General features: G+C 36.0%; 1 protein-coding gene across 4 annotated transcripts in view; it reads left to right on the top strand.

The window, feature by feature from the left end:
* The window catches only part of RPS6KA3 (ribosomal protein S6 kinase A3), a 78727-nt gene that overhangs the window by 32502 nt on the left and 23732 nt on the right, over positions 1–22493 (top strand). For all 4 annotated transcript variants that reach the window (XM_062603805.1, XM_062603803.1, XM_062603802.1 and 1 more), the window contains exons 3-10: positions 5153–5269; positions 7481–7562; positions 10330–10410; positions 11463–11542; positions 14027–14133; positions 16275–16312; positions 16694–16836; positions 19949–20019. In XM_062603805.1, the coding sequence (XP_062459789.1) occupies positions 5153–5269; positions 7481–7562; positions 10330–10410; positions 11463–11542; positions 14027–14133; positions 16275–16312; positions 16694–16836; positions 19949–20019 (719 nt within the window). The remainder of the gene's footprint in view (positions 1–5152; positions 5270–7480; positions 7563–10329; positions 10411–11462; positions 11543–14026; positions 14134–16274; positions 16313–16693; positions 16837–19948; positions 20020–22493) is intronic.

Below are 22493 nucleotides of genomic sequence, written 5' to 3'. Positions count from 1 at the left end.
AAAGTAAACATAAAAGAAATTCACATAAATTCAGTTACTAGAAAAAAATGAGCATTTAAGTTTTCATAAAGTACCTAAAAATGCATTTTTTTTTGTTATTCTTTATAGCCTAATAATGCTCAAATAGTTTTTCACTGCTTGCCTAGAAGGTATGCGTCCTAATTTTTTTTTTTTTTTTTTTAATCTCCCTACAGGTATGTTTTCTATTCTAATTTGCAGCTGATTCTTAAAGAGAAAAATGATTCACACTTGGTACTCATGCTGCCCCCTCCCCCCCCCCCCCTTTTTTAAGCTTTTCTGTTCTAGGTTTGATTTGTCTGTGTCCATCCAGTGTTCTTTCCTATGTAGGTATGAATTCCTGTGCACAGACATATATTGTGACTGTACCTTGTTAAAAGCTTTATTCTGAAATACCGGTGTTTTAAATTCATACCCGTACTTGTTTGTCACTTCCTTTCTAGGCCAGTGTTGATTTAACACTATTATACTGTTAAGGAAATGTTAAGGAAACTCAAGAGTAATGTTACCTTCTGTTTGTTTCCTTGTATTATATATTTAGCTTCATGGTAACAGAAGCCAGTAGCAACCACTTTTAAGTTGACAAACATGGGTGTTGAGTTTGTTTTTATTTATTTATTTTTTATTTTATTTTATTTTTTTTTAATGTGGCTTTCTGTGACAGTTTTACTTTGCAGTGTGAAGAAGGATGTAATGCAGCTATGTGGCTAGAAATTTATGTCTTGGCACTTTTATTTAGACACTGCTGCAAGAGAAGGCTTGAGAGAAGGGAGCTTTACAAGTTTATAAATAACAAATAAAATATAGACAGTATTGTTGTTATAACTGTAAAGAAGATCACACCACTGCAGCAGCCAGATCACTGGTCTGAGTGTCTGTAGTGGTGTGAAAGTTGTCAAGGAATAGAATAAAGGAGAGGAGGATCAGAGTCTTTTAGCACCCTATATGTAATCTCATTTAATTTGAATTCATCATATAGGGCAATGTTGGTGTTTTTCCAAGTATCAGGGAATGATTAGAGGTGGAGCTTAAGACAAATTCAGTACCAAACTGAACAGCTGGCTTCTCTTCCAGTTTGCTGTAAGACAACGTCTATCAACTAGTGTAATTAGTACAGTTGGCTAAGAAAGACATTGCTTTCTACAGTGTGAAAGGCTTGTATTTTAATTGAGGTAGATAGTGGGTGCAGTGAGGGTTGATTACTTGTGCATATAATTTTCATTTCTATAAACGGTTTAGCTTTTATATTTTTAACTGCATTTGTGAAATAGTTTAGGTTAAAATAACAAATGTTCTGCAATTATGTCAAAAAAGGAAACTGCAAATTTGTGGTAATTATAATAAATCTTGCTCCTAGATGTATGTAATGGACAAGCTACTAAAGTTATCAGAGTTCCATTTTGTTTAAAAGACTTGTGTAAGGTCTGCCTATAAAGACTGAAGTGTATCTGAACCCTGAGAAACTGTGAAGACTGGGAATATTCTGTTATTATCAGGAATGCGAAGTGGGTTTTGGGTTTGTTTTGTTGTTTGGGGATTTTTTTAGAGGGTGCCCAAAATAACCACTGGAAAGTTGGTTGCATAATAATTACATTGCATTCAAAAATTATTTTTGTTTGTGTATAGAGAACAAGTTAATATCTGGCTTCTTCATTTCTTGTTTTTGTTACTGTGATGTTACTGTCTTGTTTCTGTGATGCTTTTAAAGCAATGTGTCTGCCTGATCATTCTGTGTCCCTGAGTCTAAGTAGATAAGAGAAGGATTTGAGGAAGTTCTGTTTCACACATTTTTCACTTTGCCAGGATATCTAGAGAGCTAATAGATGAAACAGTTCAGCAGAAATGGAACAAAGTATTTGAAGTAAAAATACTTGGCAATCTGTTCCACTGTGCTGTTCTTCCGCTGGGATTCTTTAAAATTGCAGTGGGTGGTTTAAGTAGTATGTAATGCAGCTGATCATATACTAATGTAAAAGATGAAAATACAAACGTCCACCAGCAAACAGTTCCCTTGACAAATAGAATGAATCAGTATTTCTTTCAAATTCTGTAAGGATTCAGCCTTGGGTTAATGAGGGTAGCATTTTCACCTGAAAGAAGAAAGGAATTTTAGGCTTATTAGGAGTAGTACACAGCATGCATACATGTACATGCATGCAAAATTTTGTCTATATTACAATGGAAACTAGCATCTATCCTTACTGGTCATCTTAGATTTAGAACACCCAAGACAAGTGCAAGTTCTTTACAATGTTTACATTCTTTACAATGTCTTAAAATATGTTTTTTCACCTTCCAATTTTTAAAGTTGCTGGGATGATGCATTCATTCTTTCAAAATTTACATCTGATTTTTTTGTATAAATACACACTCTGGCATACACACATGCTCAGGATTTATAACATGTGGTTTGTTTCCAACTTTGGAATCTATTGAAAAAAATATTTTGAAAGACAAATGTTGATCTAAGAGAAGTATGTGTTTGAGCGTGCTGATGTGTATGCACTTGCTGTGCACGTACACATGGTACTGAAATGATCAGATACAAAAGGATATTTTCAGCAATAATTCATGCACATAGATTTTGCTAAATACTTGAAAATATATATAAATTAGTGCTTCAGAAGCACAGCTTTAGAATGCTGCCTCTGCTACCTCATCACCAGAACCAGTTAGTGCACATTTTGGCACATAGAGATAAAGGGAAAGTCTGGAGAAAGGAAGACATAAACTTGATGGAAAAGGGTCAGGTCAGAGAATACTTAAGCAAACTGAGCATACAGAAGTCATAGAATCATAGAATAGTTAGGGTTGGAAAGGACCTTAAGATCATCTAGTACCAACCCCCCTGCCATGGGCAGGGACACCTCCCACTGAACCATGCCACCCAAGGCTCTGTCCAACCTGGCCTTGAACACCACCAGGGATGGAGCATTCACAGCCTCCCTGGACAACCTATTCCAGTGCCTCACCACCCTTACAGTAAAGAACTTCTTCCTTGTATCCAGTCTAAACTTCCCCTGTTTAAGTTTGAACACATTACCCCTTGTCCTATCACTACAGTCCCTAGTGAAGAGTCCCTCTCCAGCATCCGTGTAGACCCCCTTCAGATACTGGAAGGCTGCTATGAGGTATCCACGCAGCCTTCTCTTCTCCAGGCTGAACAGCCCCAACTTTCTCAGCCTGTCTTCATACGGGAGGTGCTCCAGTCCCCTGATCATCCTCTTGGCCCTCCTCTGGACTTGTTCCAACAGTTCCATGTCCTTTTTATGTTGAGGACACCAGAACTGCACACAATACTCCAAGTGAGGTCTCATGAGAGCAGAGTAAAGGGGCAGGATCACCTCCTTGGACCTGCTGGTCACACTCCTCTTGATGCAGCCCAGGATGCAGTAGGCTTTCTGGGCTGTGAGCTCACACTGAAGCCAGCTGATGTTCATTTTCTCATCAGAGTCCATGGGTCCCAATAGGATGCACACATGAGTGCTGAGGGACCTGGCAGATGTCACTGCGAGGACACTCTTGATTATATTCCAATGTTCACAGTGGCTGGGAGAGGTGCCTGAGGACTGAAGGAAGGCAAATATCACTCCTATCTTTAAAAAAGAGGAGGAGGACCCAGGGAGCTCCAGAATGGTCAGGCATACCTTCATCCCTGGAATGGTGATAGGACAACTAATCTTGGAAACCATTTCCATGGACAAAAGGACAAAAAGGTAACTGGAGTTAGTCAGTATGGATTCACAAAGGTGAAATCATAATTGACCAACCTGAAGGGAGGGTGCAAAGAGGACAGAGCCAGGCTCTTTTCATCAATGCCTAGTGACGGGATCAGAGACAGTGGGCACAAACTGAAAGGTAGGAGGTTCCCCCTGAACATCAGGAAACATTTTTTCACTGTGAAGGTGACTGAGCCCTAGCACAGGTTGCCCAGGGGGGTTGTGGAGTCACCATCCTTGGAGATACTCAGAAGCTGCTTGGACAAGGTCCTGGTCTAGGTGGCTGTGCTTGAGTGGTGGGATTAGGCCAGATGATTTCCAGAGGTCCCTTTCAACCTCAGCTAGTCAATTCTGCGAAATAGATCTGAGACTTCATCATTAAATAGAGGAAAAGTGTTCTCAGATTTATTTTATCTGCTATCGCCATAGAAGGAATAGAAAGAGAATGCACAAAAAGTTGAAGTTAGTGTGTTTGCATTATCAAAGTTGACTTAGTGTTCCTTAGGTCGGATTGCATGTAATACCTTGATAGTTCTTCATATGGCATTGATAAAAATACAGGTTTTTACTTCTGAACAGTTGCCTATAAGTTCTGAAATTCTTTCCTTGTGTGGCAGGAAGCATTGCTTTTCAGGGGATTTTTAAGTTCGGTGCAGACAATGCCGACTTAAGTGCAGAACACAAAAAGACTGGAAGATTCACTGTGTGTTAAAGCTTTCTGGTGACCAGTTTCTTACAGAAGGGGAAATGCTGAAGACGGGAAGCTTTTATAGAATAGTCTCTCTTCAGTAAGAGAGCAAATGTGATTCCTTTTATCACAAGAATTTTCTCAGTGGCAGGTGAAGAGTTTAGTGCTGCTGAAATGGGGGTAGAGGGTGTGCTGCATTGCATGGAAATGTCTTGAGTCTTACACTGTCATGTAGAAGTGAGAATTGGCATCACTGCAGCATAGTGGTGCTCATTCAAGTGTAAAAAAGGAGGGCTTTGCCAACCTAGGTCCATTTCGTGCATTTTATATGTGATTTAAGAGGACTAAATTCTTAAGAAGATTGTTTTCCATTAACGGGTTGTGAATCTGGAATGGAGATTATAAACCAAACAGTATGGGCCTAAGCACAAAAGCTTTGGCATTGTCAACTTGTATTGTCCACTCTGTTACGTCTGGATTCTAATGCATCCCTAAAAGTTTAATCCACATTGTTACTGAACTAATATTGCCTTTTGTGACAGATATAATTGTTTTGTGTGTGTGTTAATTATGCAAATAGCATTGCTCAGTGTTTTATATCTACATTTAGGATCATGTAGTTGGTTGGATTCAGAGTTACTGTTTTTTTTCCACATACTGGGAATTTATAAACATTTTAGGAAGATACACCACTAGTATCATTCATTCCGTTCTTTTCCTCTGTCAGGAAGAAGGAAATATCAAAGAAATTGCAATAACTCACCATGTAAAGGAAGGACATGAGAAAGCAGACCCTTCACAATTTGAACTTCTGAAAGTACTAGGACAAGGATCCTTTGGAAAGGTTGGTAACAGCTTTTGTGGAGCCAATTTTCAGGAATACAGCATTGAATAATGTTAGGAGTGAAATATTTAGAACAGCCACAATTTTGCATTAAGGCAGTTTTGGAAGTTAGTGCTAACTAACCCCTGTACTTGTGTCAGATCTTTTTATAAAGCAGTAATTTTTTTTTTTCTAGTTTGTGTAATATGTAGATCTTGAAGTTCCATAGAAAAATCAGCTTGATATGAAATAATTGGGTATTCTCTGTTAAAATGGAATGTCATTTTTCTATAACTACTCTTTTATGTTTGAGAGGGAGGTGAGGGTTGAAAGGTTTTTTTAATAAGTATTCCAATTTGTTAGCTTGCTAATGGTAGGTCATCACCAGTACAGAAGCTATAGGAAGAATTTATTTTTGTGGCAGTTTGGAATTATAAAGAGCATATTTTAGGCAATAATGGCTAATGAATTAAACATGATATGCCCTAGTAATGTTCATGGTAGGCATTATCTGCATAATTTGGTTAAGGCACAGTGTACTTTGATATTTAGTTGAAGATCAGTTAAAGACTCGGTGTTTCTAGCCTGTAATGAGTACTGTCCAAATGTCCACACTGATATCTCAGTAGCTGTATGTCATATTTTCACTTGTCTAAATCCAACTCTGAAGCGAACATGTGGCAAGATAGATCATTGAGACAGAATGCAATATGCAGTGTAAGACAACAGAGCCTTTATATCCATTTTCAGCCTTAAATGTAATTCTGAATGTGATGTGTAAGCTCTGGCATATGATGCCAGATCCATTTTGGATATGGGAGAAAATGAGAATAATCAGTCCAATTCTCATCTGGTAGTAGAAACTTGCTGTTAGTCATGTTATTGCAGTAGCAGTTCAAGTTCAGCCTGGAAATCTGCAAGTCTAGAAACTGTACCACTTGAACTGGTAAGAATTCACTGAGAAACCTGATCCCAGAATGGTTTCTTACGTTGTTTGATTTCATCCAGAATCATAACCAAGTTTTTACTTGGAAATCTTCAGATCAGGAAAAGTAAATCATTCGGGGAAAGGAAATGTAAGCTAATACATAATTTCAGCAATTCCTTTTATTTTGTTGATATTATTAAATTCAGTGCTATAAGGGGGGATGTGCAAAAGAGAAAAATAATTAACTGTTTAGCTGACTCAAAGTGTTGCAAAAGATGCCAGTTTTGTCCTCGATTCTTTAAACCTTTATGCAAAAAGGAATAATATTGTAAAACGCATAATCCTTTTTTTCTAACAATTTGCGAAGATGTCACTGCTTTCCATTCAGTCTAAAAAGACTAATTCTGCATGCTTTTCAAGGTCTCTTGATGTTTTTGTAATCTCTTGATAATGCAAAGGGATATTAACATTAAGTGAGAACTATATACAAAACCAGACATAAATCTAATTTCATATAAGTTGTTTAACATTTTCATATACCACAACATGTCTCTATGCTTTTACATAAATAACCAGAAAACCTGTGGCAGGTTTATTTGTTTTTATTCTTCACTGTAAATCTAAAAACTGGCTCTGCTAGAATTAATTTTCTATTAAGGATATTAAAAAGAACCCCACTCAAGAAATCGCATTGCACTGAAGAAGGAAATGAGACACACTTAAGTTGGGGCTGGTTGCTCTTTATTGGTATGTGCAAACTCGTCCTAAGTATGTCATAAAAAAATGTTTTTGCAATGCAAGAGGTTGGTTCTTATAATTTTGTATGTTTGGAGTTTTTTTTAATTATTTTGTTATGCATTGATTCATACAGTTTTCTGGATCAACTTTTGTACACACATTTATCTTCATATCTGACAATTATTTTAGTAGCACATTTGCTATGCTGTCTTATGAATTTTAATAAGACAAAACTATTTAGATATTAATATTTAAGGGCTGAATTTCTTTTCAAATTTCTTTCAACTTCTTAGAGAATCTCAATTCATCCTTTCTTTTACTCACTGAAATCAATTAAGTTAACCTGAAGTTAATTTGGCAGACTGTCTTTAAAGAACCTTTTATATTATGAAATGAAGGAATAATATGAAGGATTGCAAGGAAATTTTTGTTTCGCTTTGAAGAATCTAAAGCTGTTGAGTTGAGTTTCCCTGAAGTAATACTGACTACTTGAATTTCACAGCAAAGTATATTGATCTGACTTGTCTTTATTTTCTTTTAAGAATTCTTTTTAATTTTCAATACAGGTCTTTCTTGTCAAAAAAATCTCAGGATCAGATGCTAGACAGCTTTATGCAATGAAGGTGTTGAAAAAGGCCACCTTGAAAGGTAAGCACTGTTAGAAAGAGAGAAAAACAAAAATCTGTGACATTATACAAAAGCATCTTTACACACATGCTGTTCTACAGATTTTGTCTCAGAACTTTCTTTTATCAAAGGGCAAATAGCAGAATACACTGCTTTGTTTACTTAATCGTTCAGGGTTTACAATACAGCAGTACTGTATTGATAGTTACAGGGGAAAGTAGGTTCCTTTCCATGCTAAATTCATTAGGTGGTGGTGGTTTAATAGAGTAGTTGTGTTACATCTGCCAGCTGACTTGCTCCTGAGCTGTTATTTGAAACTTAATATCCTTCCTTTTTTTATTTGCTATGTATCACCAAGGATACAGTTAATGCCTTTTGCTCAGTTTATATTTAGGTCATGATATTTAAAAGTGCATTATATCATCTGTTTTATTCTAAAAGTTCTAAGCGCGGGAGTTTAAGTGTTTCTGTAAAATAGGAATATCCAGTACATTTTCCCAAAACTTTTGGCACTATTTCTGGATGTAGGCTGTATTTGATAAAATCTAAAGTTGATCGTCTAAGTTACTTGATCAAAAATGAGTTGCAAATTGTTTTGTTTCTTGTGTGGTTTAGTCTTGAATGGTATGAGTAACAGGTTTAAACCTGAACAATCTCAATTCTGTCCTGGAGAATTCTATCAGGGGAAGAAAAAAAAACACTCTCTCTTTTACTGTAGATTGAATGAAAGTGATCATTCACAGTAATCCCTTAACCAGGATGTGTATTCGTTGCTTTATAACATTTTTTAATACTTCTATCCATTTGTAGTTCTTCAACTCTTGCCTGCACTGAAATTGCAATAATAATTAGGGGATAGTTCCAACAATTTACAGTACTTCATCTATGTTGTTGATTATGATATTGATTTGCAATTTTAATATATGCTTTCATCTGAAAGTATTCATGGATTAATGGAGGGAACAAAATTCACATGGAACTGTGAACTTCTGCTAAAATGGTTACTTGAAGTTTTTCTGCCTAAGAGCTAGTGCAGAATGTCTCACAAATTTCATTATGTATGGCTTTCGCTTAAAACTATTACAGAGGGTAAAAGTGTTTTTGAACAGTTTCCTATATCTTGATTCCGCTGTGTTTTGTGGCACGTGTTATTCTCATTATTTACTTCCTATTTTTCTGAAATTGATTTCCACTCATTTAAGGTACTTTGATAACCTCAGCAGCTTTTCATTCTCCAGCCAGTTAATAGCTTGAGACTGGAGTCAAAGGTCACTCAGCAGTTGCTTTTTCAAGACGTTTAAGGGCTTCTCTACATCACCTTTTGATTGCGTTTTAACGTTACATGCAAAAATTAGTCCAAGCTATGGATCTAGTTTTGCCTACAGATGGCAGAGACTGATAAATATTGAGATCTAAATCTTGACTTTTAGTTAGAAAGTGAGGCTCTTTGAGGCACTTAGAGTTCAAGGATGCAAAAGGCTTGGGTGGAAAGGTGATGGTAGCGGCAAGATGCCACACTTTTCAACACTTTGGATTTTCAGATGCTTTTGAGTATTTTCTGGTTGCAATTCATGTTTTGGGAAGAGTGAAGTTGCAAGCAAATAAAGGTTGCTGTTGAAATCTTAATATGAAATTAATTTAAATGAATTCTTTTTCCATAATTGCAGCATATTTTGAGATCTAATGTTGTAGTTGTAAATAATATACTGTATAACTTCATTTGCCTGAGGTTCTTTAGCTCTTCCATATCTATTTCATAAAGTTATTGTGTTCTAAAATTAAAGATTAAAATGCCCTTTAAGCCTGCTTCTTAATTGAAGGCGGTGTGGATGATTCACAAATCAAATTTAGAGAGAATATTTTCATAGGAATGCAACTATATTAGCCAGAACACTGCTGTAACTACACAGTCCAACCTTTTGATTTTTAGAGCAAATCCAAGTATATACACATACAGCATACAACTTTTAGTGCAGAGACTAGTTTATTAATACACTCTGATTGAAGGTGTCGTCTTTCAGTGCCCCTTTATGATGGGGAGAGAGAGAAACAGGGCCAAATCACTGCTAGAGAGTCTGTCGTCAGATCTAATAAGAAAAGTCAGTAATTCCAGCAGTACACATATGGAAACTATAGTCAGCAAGAGTCAGATTTTAAGTCAAATAATGGCTAATACCGATATCTGAAGTGAGTTCAGTTCCTTATCCTTTTTTTTTCTTTGGTTGAGATTTTATAGATCTAGACTTTCTCTCTTTTCAGGATCAAGTTTGTTATCCATGTAACTGTTGCATAGCTATACTTAAAAGTATTTTGACTGTTTTTTCTAAACTGAATCTGCCTAAAAAAAGAATATTCTGAAATTTCAATTTTGTAATTGAGATGAACCCTTGGAACAGTGGAATTGCACAACTGTCTTGTGACATTTTCATGACTTTAGATTTAAAGGTCAAAATCCAAATGTGATGCTTGCTCTGTGTTCGGTGAGCACTTATTTTTGTGCTTCCGTTTTTAGGAATCTCTTTTGCAGGGAGATGGGAATTTGATAGGTTCATTCGTGAAAATATACCTATATAATTTTTCACAAATACCTGTAGTGTTGTAAGTGCCTGCTTCTAGGAAAAGATAACCAAGCTTCTGATGGCTTGTTAACTTCACAAGGAATGCCGGCAACTCTAACTTTTGACTGTTTAATTCTCTGTGGTGCTTCCCTCAGGAAGTTGTAACATTTGCAAAAGGGGCAGTAACAAAATGTAGACTTTTTTTTTCTTATATCTTGCTCATGTTGTAGTTCGAGATCGGGTTCGGACAAAAATGGAACGTGATATCCTAGTAGAAGTTAACCATCCTTTTATCGTCAAGTTACACTATGGTGAGTTGCAAAAAAATCATTTTTATATTGTAAAAATGGGTGCTTGTCAAGATAGTACCTGATACTTGCTTTGTGGTTCAGAGAATCATAGAAAATTAGTGTGCTATCTAAATCCTGATTGTACAAAGATTCCCTACATAATAATTCTCATGTAAGTCCATGGATGACTTGATGCACAATGCTAAATATTCATAGGACTGTCTGTAGTCCTTACTGTTATTAAAAAGCAGTCATCTGTTTATGCCTAGCCATTCTTTTCCAAAACCTCTTAATCTTTTGTATATGTCACTCACTTTAAGTGTTTCTTATCCTTATTTTATTTACTGCATAAGAAAATCACAATGGCATTATTTTCAGTTGCATCAAAATTGGTGGGAATATGCCTTTTAGTAGCATGGTCAGCGGTAAAATTTTTCAGGGGGCTGGGGGGAGGGAGGAGGTGGGGGGTGGAAGGGTGATGTGGGTTGTTGGGGAGGGGATCAGTACTCTTAACGTGTCATGCAGAAAGTAAACTGAAAAAAGAGAACAGTTCCGTTGGGTTTTGGTTGTGGGGAGCAGCTTCAGTTTGTATTTTTCTTCTAGGATCCAGTTTTTCCTGCAGTTCAAACCTCAGATCTCCGTCACTCTCATGGGGCTTAAATAACGTGACTTTTACTATTTTACTTGCCACTCTTTTGCACACTAGACTAGACCTCCCTGTTAAGCTGAGTTTCTAGAGGCTGTTGTATATGTGCATCAGTTACTATTTTGCCCTTTTAAATCTAGGAATTTTACTTCCAAAATCTGGAATGAAATGCTGACTAACTTAAGTATAGCTTATTTTTTTTTACAAATTCCACTGGTGACTTGCTTTGCTTTCACTAGGTATGGGAGTTATTTGGTCTATGATAGAAGAACAGTTATTAAATTAATTTAAACATTTTTTTCCACAAAGGAGAAAGAATAATAATTAATTTTTACAATGAAAATAAACGTGAATTATTTGTTAGGTTATTCTTCCACTCATGGGTAAAATTAGAATATGTTTAATTTTTTTTAATTGATTTTTTCAGCTTTTCAAACAGAAGGGAAGCTATATCTTATTTTGGATTTTCTCAGGGGAGGAGACTTGTTTACACGTTTATCCAAAGAGGTAAACTTTTTTTTAATTTGAAAATTGTCTATGGAGAAAATTTGACTGTAAATTGCCTATGTTAGGAGAGTTCACTTTTCAAATTCAGTTTTCATTGAATGAAATTTGTAATACCTTCTTTTACCCAGCTAGGATTTCTTTGCATGAAGTAGTCACTCCATGAAAATGCTATTGGTAATTTACACTGTTTCTGAAAAAAGGCTTAGACAAGCTGTCTTTCTGTGCTGCTTTTTGCACCTTGCAAAATTTTCTTCTCCTACTGCCACCATGTCTAAAGATGAGTCTCATAAAGAGCATGGATTTATACAAAGTACTTGTATTCAAATTAACAGATTTATGACTGGTTTTAATATCCAGAATGTAGTGCTGGATATTTTTCCATGATTTGCATATGAACATGAAATTGTATTATTTATAAATATTAAAAAAGCAAGAATTTTATTCCACTTACTTTAGTAATTTTCCAGACATGAGCACTGTGTCTCTGTCATGCTGATGGTATCTCTATGAATGTGACAAATAACGACTTCAAAAAGTTTGAATACATTTATTTTGTTATAACTTCTAAAATAAATGCTGACATTTCACAGATCAGATTTTTTTTTTGGTTGGTTGGTTGGTTGGTTGGTTTTTTTTCCCCATCACTCATGTACAAAAACTTCCAGCAAATACATGGTAGAATGGAGATATATCTGTCTGGAAGCCAGAATTTGTAATTGTAGCTGCCTTCCGTTTTCCCTTGCTACAGAGTATCTAGGACAGTTGGGTCACCACTACAAAGCTGTATGGTTATTAAGATGAGAGTAGAATGCAGTGCATTTTGTGTATAGATATATCACCATATTTCTGCTGACCACATAAATTACTACATTTAACTCAGTGTAGCCATCTGTTTCAAGCTGCTTTTTCTAGTTTGTTTTGCCACGGATAAAGTAGAAATTTATTGGTACTCTAAAACTAAGATACTTTTTTTTTTTATCTCCTTAAAATCCATAATTCTTTCTTATTTCCCAAGAATGAATGTATATCACTATCCTGATGGTGACTTTTTTCATCTTGAGCCACTCAAATTTGGTAGATTTCTTATATGGCTAGATAAGAAATATTCACTATAGGTACCTGAAACTAAGCAAATTGTTTATAACTGAGGGAGTGAAATGCGAGTTGGATGCCATTGATGTCATCCTCGTATCAATTCGTGTGATTTTTAAAATAGGTTAGATGAACTGCAGCCTAAAGTTCCTGCTTTTTCCCTATTGACTGTAAAGGGAAAAGTGGTTAATTCAGAGCTAGATGTATACAATGCAGATGTTTGAGGTTAGGAGAGATGAATTCCATGCAGTGTTTATAAAGAACACCCACACATAGTGTGGGTGTATTATCATCCTCATGGGATCTTTCATTATTTGAGCTTTTAAATGTTTCTCATAGAGATTTTGCTTCTTGAATGTGTCTGTACTTAAATACTGGCTATTTTGAAAAAGTAACATCAGCAGCAACCTTTTATACAAGCTTTGATACTGCTTTCTGCCTTTAAACTACTAAGGGGAAAATTATTCTACTGTCTTAATTATTGCTTAATATAATGTTCATCTGTGCTCCCCATTGCCATCCTTTTTTTCCAGGTCCATATGCTGTATCTAAAGATATTAGTCTTAAATTCCAAGTAAAAAAAAAGGGGGGGGGGCTGAGTAGTAAGTGCAGTAGAATCGTATTGTGAAGGTTTTTTTTTCTTCTTTTTCTAGATTCTCAGAAATATTTAATTATAATGTTTCCTGTCAGTGCGTAATAACAGTTGTTGGTAGAATTGGCACAACATTTTCATTGAATGTAAACAGGGATTAGTTTGTCTTCCCAATAGAAAAAATGGCATTGCTGCTTCGGATCTTAATTGTGCTCTTATGTAGGTTATTTCTTTATTTTATGCTTTTATTTCCCTTGTATGTAGTTACATCTCAGGCTGCATCGTAGGGGCTTTGCCATTGCTGTAACTTATTTTTCATAGTACTTAGAGACAGACTCCTCAAACCCAAGATGAATATGGTCCTCTTGTGCCTTTGACTTTGTAGATGAAATTAAGGCATTTGGACTTCTTTGGTCTATTTGTTGTCTGGAAATGAAATGGTCACATCCAGTAAAGACATTACTCGCTTTCTTTAAACACTTCCCAAAATTTTTCAGCCCTGCTACAACGTGTCTGTCTGCTCTCTTGAACAACCAGAAGCAAATAACCTCAGTTTTGCAGAAAAAAAATACTATATTGGCTTCAAAAGTTCTTTTTCAGGAATGTACAGTGAAATAATATTTATTATAAAGTCCAATTTTTTTCTAACCAAGAAATTGGAATTTCATGGTATTTGTATAGAAATTAGTTAAAAGTATTATGAAGAGCTATTCTACAAAACCAGTGTTACTATTGCTTGGTTGATGCTAGTGTAAGCTTTGCAGATTTTACATGTAAAATACATTGGTTTACTTTTTCAGGTGATGTTCACAGAAGATGATGTTAAATTTTACCTGGCAGAATTGGCACTTGCTTTAGACCATCTACATAGTCTTGGAATAATATACCGGGACCTAAAACCAGAAAAGTAAGACTGCTCTGCAGCAACTGCAGTATATTAATTTGATTTCTATTGTACTTCTACCTATGCATTTCTCTTTGCAGCTGTTCAAATTCAGTAATTTATTATGTAAACTGAACAGGGAGGGAGGTGGGGGAAGCTAGCAGGCTGTTTTAATTAAAAAAGTTGAATTTTGTCCCTTACCACCCAAACCATTCTGATTTCATTTCCACTAGAACTTGAGCATTTAGTTTGAGTGATATGCCAATTACATCCGTGGTACTTTAAGTAATGAGTATAGTGAAATATTCCTAGCTTTCTTTTTCCAGGTTGATTAGAGCATACAGTGGGGAAGAGGTGATCTTGGTTTTTTTTGGTTTTGTCATTATTGTAGAATTTCTGGACTAGAAATAAACTTAGAACAAATGCATGATACAAAGTTAGAGTCGAATGTTCTGTTTGTTCTCTTAGGCATTTGAAAGCCTAACAACAAACATTGGGTTTGGTTTTTTTTTCCAACACTGATTTTTACAATGCACTGTAGTAATAGCAGAATGAGGTTTAAATTTTAAAATAAAATATGAAAATAATAAGTCACAGGCTTTTAGTGTATTGATGATCACATAATTACACTGGAGATTTAAAATAAGCTTGAAGCTGCAGTTCTGGTATGTTGTTGTGTCTCAATATATTAGTCATGTATGCTTCATTCAAGTGACTGAATTCTGTCTCTTGTTTATGTCTTTCCTCCAGAGATTTATTTATTTTATTTTTTAATGTAGTTCTAGAAGTTTTGAAGTAGAAAATGTCACTGCTATCATGTGGAACATTTGAGCCATTCAGATATAAATGTATGCTGTGGTGTTACCCTCTGCCTGGCGGGGTATCTAGGTGACAATATAATGTGTGCATTTCTGTTATGCTTAATCAGATAGTTAACACACTCTGCCTCATTGCCAGGAAATCTGTAATAACTCTTAAGTCTTAATGGTGAACATTATTCTCTATTATGGCTGTATGGAGAACCTGAAAAGTCTGTGAGATAACTGTCTCATGCAAAATATTGGTGGAAAAGAGCAAATACAAGTATCACAGAACCTGGCTGTTCGGTGGAGCTTCCATTAAGATAGCTTGTTCTTTTGTGCATCTTGTGGAAAAAAAGACACAAATTTCAAAATGTTTAGCCCTGACTAAAAAGAAGGGAAATATTCGAACTCGGATCAGAAAGCTGGGGACTTTTAGCATGAGTTGGCACTTACAAATGAGCAAAGAATGGTGTTTAAGCTTTGGGAGTGTTCTGTTAAGTAACTCTGAAGTGAGGAAAAATAAGCTTACCAAGTGGAAAAAGGTCATTAAATTGCAAAGCAAGAGAACTTTAGTTATTTTGCTAACATTTACTTCCAAGAGGAGAAGAATGAAATAGTAATTGTCAGAAGACTAAATAGCTACAGCCTTACATATAGGGGCTTTTGTGTTTGTTTCTGGGTTGAGGTTGGTTTTTTTTCTGTTCGGATTTTTTTGGTGTTTTGGTATTGGGGGGGAGGGGGTGGTGGTGTTTGTTTGTTTTTTAATTATTTGGTTTTAAGCCTTGGATGTATCTGGTTTAAAGAAAAAACAACAAACTATCAAAGGTTAAAATACTGACAAGTTATGAATGAGACTGTAGTAACTTTCATTGTAGCCTATATCTATACTGTGGAGCTGTTTCCCACCATGGCAACTGCAAGCAGGAAATGGACAAGCAGTGTGTGCCTGGGTCATGTCTCATTCTCAGAATGAAATGCAGCGCCCCACAGAAGAAGCTGGAGCAACTAAGTCTGCTGTGTAGGTGGTGTTATAGAGTCCAATTCTTGAATACTGTACATGCTTTGACTTGCAATTATATGCAGTGGTGATTAAGGATAGTTGGCATCTTGGTGAAGTGTGACCTTTTTTGTGACTGAAATAGGCAGAAGCACACGACCTGCTCTTGAGTATAGGGCCTGTGTGTCCTGTCCTTTGGTACAGCACGAGAATATTTATTACTTGATGTTATTTGAAATGGTCAACACCCTTTGAAATGATTGTATGCTGTTCTGTTTATTCCTAAATGTTGTCAGCACATTGTCTGAAACAACAGTCAGAAAATATTCTAACTATTTTATTTTATTCTTTTTATTGTTTTTTAGCATCCTGCTTGATGAGGAAGGACATATCAAATTGACAGGTGAATAAAGGGAAATTGCAACACCTGGAGCTTTTCTGTTCATCATAAAATCTTTTAATTTTCTTTTCTTTTTTTTTCAGTAAACCAATATGGTAAAATAAGTGATTTTAACTGGTAGGTAATTTTTCTGTGGAGCAAATAGTGCAAATATGTTGAAATAAATCACATACATAAATATTTAAATATCTGCTTTATAATTATATCTGATGTTACAGACCTGTGGTAATATGGGGAGGGAAGGAGGATTCTCTAAGCCCGTTATGTGTAAATAGTTGTATTTACAAATGATACAAGCATTGCATTTCACATTATGGCAGAAATATTAACAGTGCATGATTTAAAAAAAATTACATTTAGAACTATTTTTCTTTTTCATTCCAGATTTTGGTTTAAGTAAGGAGTCAATTGATCATGAAAAAAAAGCCTACTCTTTCTGTGGAACTGTGGAATATATGGCACCAGAAGTCGTTAATAGACGAGGCCATACACAGAGTGCAGACTGGTGGTCTTTTGGTGTTTTAATGGTAGGTTTCTGGTAAATGTAGATGGTAGCAAAACTGTGCTTTGCAAGGTTTCGTGAAACAAATCAAACATTGAACTCTTAAGGTGAGCTTTCAATGAATTCTCATTACAAAAGAAGTCTAAATTATATGAAATTAATAACAATACAGCAGAGTTCGGATCAAGAACATGGGCTAGGTCTCATATCAACACCAACAATATGCCATATTTTTGTTATCATTGAAATACTGTGCAGCTATTGTAGCTTGAATGTTAGATACTAAAGTACACAGGAAAAATACTGCCTCTTCCAAGGCAGGGAAGAAATTTAGATCCAAATTTTAAATTAAATTTATTCTCAAGTGGAAAAAATGAGTGGTAACTTTCTAATTAGTCTCGAGTGTAATTGCAGCTCAATGAAATAATGACTGCTGTTGCTCTCTAACATAAAATAATCTAAACGGCTCTGAGCTGATATGGGATGTAATTGTTCAGTTGCTTACAGTGTTTCTGCAAGGAGTTAATTTCTGTAAAGTTGCAGGATAGGGGGAAATAATGTGTCTATCAGAAATGGCTTTGGACAATAAAAATAGATCGTGTTTGGTATTTTAGGAGTGCTGAATGGCTTTTAATATTTATAATCTTTGTGTGCCTTTTTGACATAAAGATTAAATAATTGTGTTTGTAAAGGAAATGTTTGTTTCTTACTGCTTCTGCTACATATGACTGTAACAGTACAACTAACATACGCATTTTGTCGTGAGGACTCTTGTATCTGAAAATAAGTCATCCTGTCGCCTTTTAATCATCCAGAATGCTGTTGTGATCTGAAAACTGACTATGTAAAAGCAGCACCTGATAAGTAAACTCACTTAAGACAAACACACGCACACCCTCTCACAAGTTCACATTTTGTCAGTCAGAACACAATTAAAATGTAACTGCTGTAGCTGCAGAAAATCTGTTGTTAACACAAGCATAGTTAAAAGTTCACCTTTACTTTATAAAGTTGGAAAACATAACTTTGTGCTTATATAGTGGGAATGTCAAAACTGAAAATTGCTGAAGGATGTTAGGTGTGACTGGTATAGCTGTCACAGTCTAAGAGTATTGCATTTTAAGCACTTTGGCTTCTACTTTGAATACAAAAATATAACTATAAAAAGCAAATACTCAAATTAGTATATGGAATACAACACAGTTTTCTCTGACACATTTTTGTTGCTTGCATTTCTTGTTTACATCGTAATTTTTATAGACAATCTATGTATCCACTCTTAAATCATTCTTAATTAGAATCTGTGTTGATTGGGAATTCAAGTGGTTGTTGGTGTGGTATGAGTACAAAGTATCTAGAATGAACAGAAGTAACAGCACAGAAACAAAAATTAGCAAAACATCTCAACAAATCATTTGTCCTCTTTTCTTCTGCTGCTAGACACTAAGTATGTTTAAACCATCATTGAGAAGTCTATTCCAAATTGTCCTTTAAAACTATGACTGTTTAAGGAATGCCAGATATCAGAAAACATTAAAAGTTTTCAGAAGTATTATGTATTTGTTGAGGTACTCTCCTGTTGAAATAAAAGATGGTAACTTGGGAAGGCCAATGTTAGCTTATTCTTAAAGTACTGTTGTCTTATTGATGTTGGAATATATTCTTTGTCGGGGCTGGGGAGAGGTGTCCCTGCACACAGAGAACAGGTATGCTGAGTTATTAACACAAGTGACAAATAGGAGCTTGCTAAAGAAACTTTGTTTCAAACAAGTGTAAGTGAAACATACAGCACTACAAATGTACCTTTAGAAAAGTTTCTTTATAAGTGAAATTTGTGAGAATCGTTCTAATTAAAACAAAAGGGGAAATTTTTTTATAGTTTTGGCTGTCTTTCTTCTTCCTGACAACTCTTTTAAGAATTGTTAAAGTAGGGTTTTTTCACATTGGCATTATATTAAATTTTTAATTTTAAATATAAGTATATATATATAAAATTAAAAAGTGTCTGGCAGTAGTGAAGAGTTGGCATCTGTTATTCTCTGAATATCTCATCAGGTAGTAAGAAATTTTAAATTTTATTTTAATAAGGAGTTTTAAAGAATGCTGTTAGTGCAACTTAATGCTCTTAATGTAGATGTAACAACGCTACAGTCACATGTTGTTCACTCAAGGTATCCGTGTATATTTTTAATGCTTATAAGGCTGAATGTTTTGAGTGGTACCAGAAAAGAGGGGAATAAAGGATACCTTGCGGTCAGGATGATTTAAGTTTTCATGAGCTATTCATATGGCTTCCTTATCATTATTTTAATGACTTTAAAGGTATGCCATGAAAATTCATTAAACTGAATTGTTTTGTAATTCTTAAACCAAAAATTGGGATTGCTGCCTCAGATTGTTGGCTGCTGTGACTGATGCCAGACTGCTTTCACTTCCTCATTTAGATCTGAGAACCCTGCAGTACACTGCAGCCCAGAGGAAGTTTCTTTATATTTATCTATTTTTACTCAGTCACGTTCAGAACAAATCGGTATTTTAACAGTGTCTGTTGCCTACTACCAGGCACTGTAGGATGTGCATGCACGTACTGTGTAGCTCTTACATGTTCTTTCAGGCTTTATTTCGTCTGTATGCATACAGTAACCACTTTTCATCATGCATGTCTTTGTCAATCAACTAACCTTTTTCCCCTTTCCAATGAAGGCTATTACATGCCAGTTTTAAAACCTTTGACTTTTTAAAGTATCTCTGCATGAGGAGAAATTGTCACTAACTTTTGACTGGGGAGTCTTTTTCCCCTACCCCCCACTCTTGAAAACTAAAATACAGTTATGTAGATCAAGTCTTCCAAGAATTAACATTTTGGGAAGGAATAAAACACAGACCGTTGTAGTCTAAATTGTTCAAATAAAAGCATGTAAAGCAAGGTATCAATATAGGAAAATATTTTGCAGCTTTATAAATGGCAAAGGCTGCTTTAACATTCATAGTAATTTAAACTGTACAATGAGAAGTTGTTTTGCACAGACTTGGTTGTTAACATGCATGAATTTTGGAAGGTTAAGATGCTAAGTAGTTTTGACAAAAATTAGGTTTTGTCCAGGTAATGTAATTGATGAAAGTTTTACTCTATACAGTTTGAAATGCTCACTGGTACTCTACCTTTCCAAGGGAAAGACAGAAAAGAAACCATGACTATGATTCTCAAGTGAGTACACTCTTATTTATATATCTCATCAGGTATTCTACAGGAATGCCCTCCGGGCTGCAATATCTAATTTCTGCTCTTCCCTCATTTCCAAAGGTACTTGTAAATCCTCACTCCCTGTTCCATACTGTTAATTCCTTTTGCTGCCTATCTAATTTGCTTTCTATTCCTCCCCCATACCAGGTACAGAGAATCTGATAGCAGCTCTTTAATAGTTTCTTTCACCATGTTATCTTTCCCATCTTATTTACATAACGTTTTTTAACCTTCTTACCCTTTTTGTTACCCTGTGTATTTTTTAACTTGTTGGTTTTTGGTTTAGGGTTTTGGTTTGTGGGTGGATTTTGAGGTTTTTGGGGGTTTGGGTGTGGTTTTTTTCTTTTGGGTTTTTTGGGGGTTCTGGGGGGGATTTTTGGAAGTATTTTCTCTTTTTATCCTTCTCTACCTTACCAGCTCCTCACCCTACTTTTTTGTATTACTGGTGCTGCCAACAACTTGCTTCCCTGATACTTCCCCTATTTGTTAAAGTGCATCCTCTGTTATGTACTCCTCTATGACTCACCCAAGTTCCAATTCTCCCCTTTGCTATTTCCAGTATAGATTTTGTATTAGCTATATTGTGAAAATTGTTTTCCTTCACGCAGTTAGTGTTCCTGGTTTTGCTAATGAAGGCCTCCTTTTTTTCCTTGCTGATCCCCTACATATTCTCTGAACTAATACAACCTATGACATAATTGTCCTGCTTTTGGGACTGTAGCCTAACACTGTGCAAACAACTGTTTCCTCATATCATAGTTTCACTTCTCTTTTTCCATCAATTTTTTACTAATACCATTTTTCCCTCATCCCGTGGAAGCTCATAAGACTATTTTAGTTTTCTGCTTTGTTCATCATTGTTCATAGTCCTGTTATCACTTGTCTACCTATATACTGAAGACAGCATTTCTTTTGTATCAACAGCCTGTTTTGAAAAGTAAATATATGTAATTCTTCCATATTTTTACTAAGTAATTAGAATGTGAAAACTACTAGAAAACAAACTTGTTCTTTTCCTCGCTTTTGCTTTCATAATGCATATACATTGTTATTCTTTGCACTTGTTTTTCTTCCTCATATTCGCAAATGTAATTAGTTTCTTCTGCTGCCTCAACACCATACTAATTCAAATCATGTTGTGATTATAGAATGTTCCTTAAGAGTGTTTCCACTGCTGATAGAAAAGTCTGTTGTTCAGCTGTGTAGAATATCCTCCTTCCATCTCTGCAGATAATTGACATTCATAGTCATCATAGTTCAAAGAGTGGTGGTGACTGGAGTTAAATCCACTTGGTGGATTTTTTTAACTTGGTGGTCCACTGGTCACAAGTGGTATCTCCAGGGCTGACTGCTGGGGCCAGATCTGCTTAATATCTTTATCCATGATCTGGATGAGGGGATTGAGTGCACCCTTAGAAAGTTTGCAGGTGACACAAAGTTGGGTGGGAGTGTTGATCTGCTGGAGGATAAGAAAGCACTGTGTAGGGATCTGGACAGACTGGATCATTAGGCTGACGCAAATGATACAAGGTTCAACAAGGCTCAGTGCTGGGTCCTCCACTTGGGTCGCAACAACCCCATGCAGTGCTACAGGCTTGGGAAGAGTGGCTGGAAAGCTGCCCAACAGAAAAGGACCTGGGGTGTTGGTCAACAGCTGGATGAGCATGAGCTGGCTTCTGCCCAGGTGGCCAAGAAAGGCAACACTGTCCTGGTTTGTATTAGAACTAGTGTTGCCATCAGGAGTAGGGAAAAGATCATCCCCCCCCTGTACTCAGCACTGGTGAGGCTGCTCCTGGTTCTTCTGGTGAGGAACACCTCAAATACTGTGTTCAGTTTTGGGCCCCTCATGAAAAGAAAGATATTGAGGTGCTGGTGCAGGTCCAAAGAAAGACAGCAAAGCTGGTGAAGGGTCTGGAGCACAAGTCTTTCAGGGAGCAGCTGAGGGAACTGAGGTTGTTTAGCCTGGAGGAAAGGAGCTCAAGGGAAACCTTATCACTGTCTACAACTACCTGAAAGGAAGTTGTAGTGAGGGGAGTGTTTGGTCTCTTCTCCCAAGTAACAAGGGAAAGGACAAGAGAAAATGGCCTCAAGCTGCACCAGGCGAGGTTTAGAGTGGACACTGGGAACAAATTCTTCACTGAAAAGGTTGTCAAGCATTGGAACAGGCTTCCCAGGGAAGTGGTTGAGTCGCGATCCCTGGAGGTATTTAAAAGATGTGTAGATGTGGCACTTAGGGACATGGTTTAGTGGTGGACTTGGTAGTGTTGGGTTAATCATTGGACTCAATGATCTTAAAGTTTTTTTCCAACCTAAACTATTCTGTAATTTCAGATTTTATCTGAGCATGTATCCCTAAATACCTTTCCAATGTCTTTCTTTTCTCATCTTCTAGTCTTCGTAATTGCTATTAGTTTCAGGGAGTTGCAAAAAAAATGTAG

Source organism: Pezoporus occidentalis, unplaced genomic scaffold (assembly GCF_034315485.1).
Source record: "Pezoporus occidentalis ecotype Australia unplaced genomic scaffold, CSIRO_AGI_Poc_V1 ctg81, whole genome shotgun sequence".
Lineage (NCBI taxonomy): Eukaryota > Metazoa > Chordata > Aves > Psittaciformes > Psittacidae > Pezoporus > Pezoporus occidentalis.
Note: the sequence above shows the minus strand (reverse complement) of the source record. Positions and strands in the feature narration are given on the sequence as shown.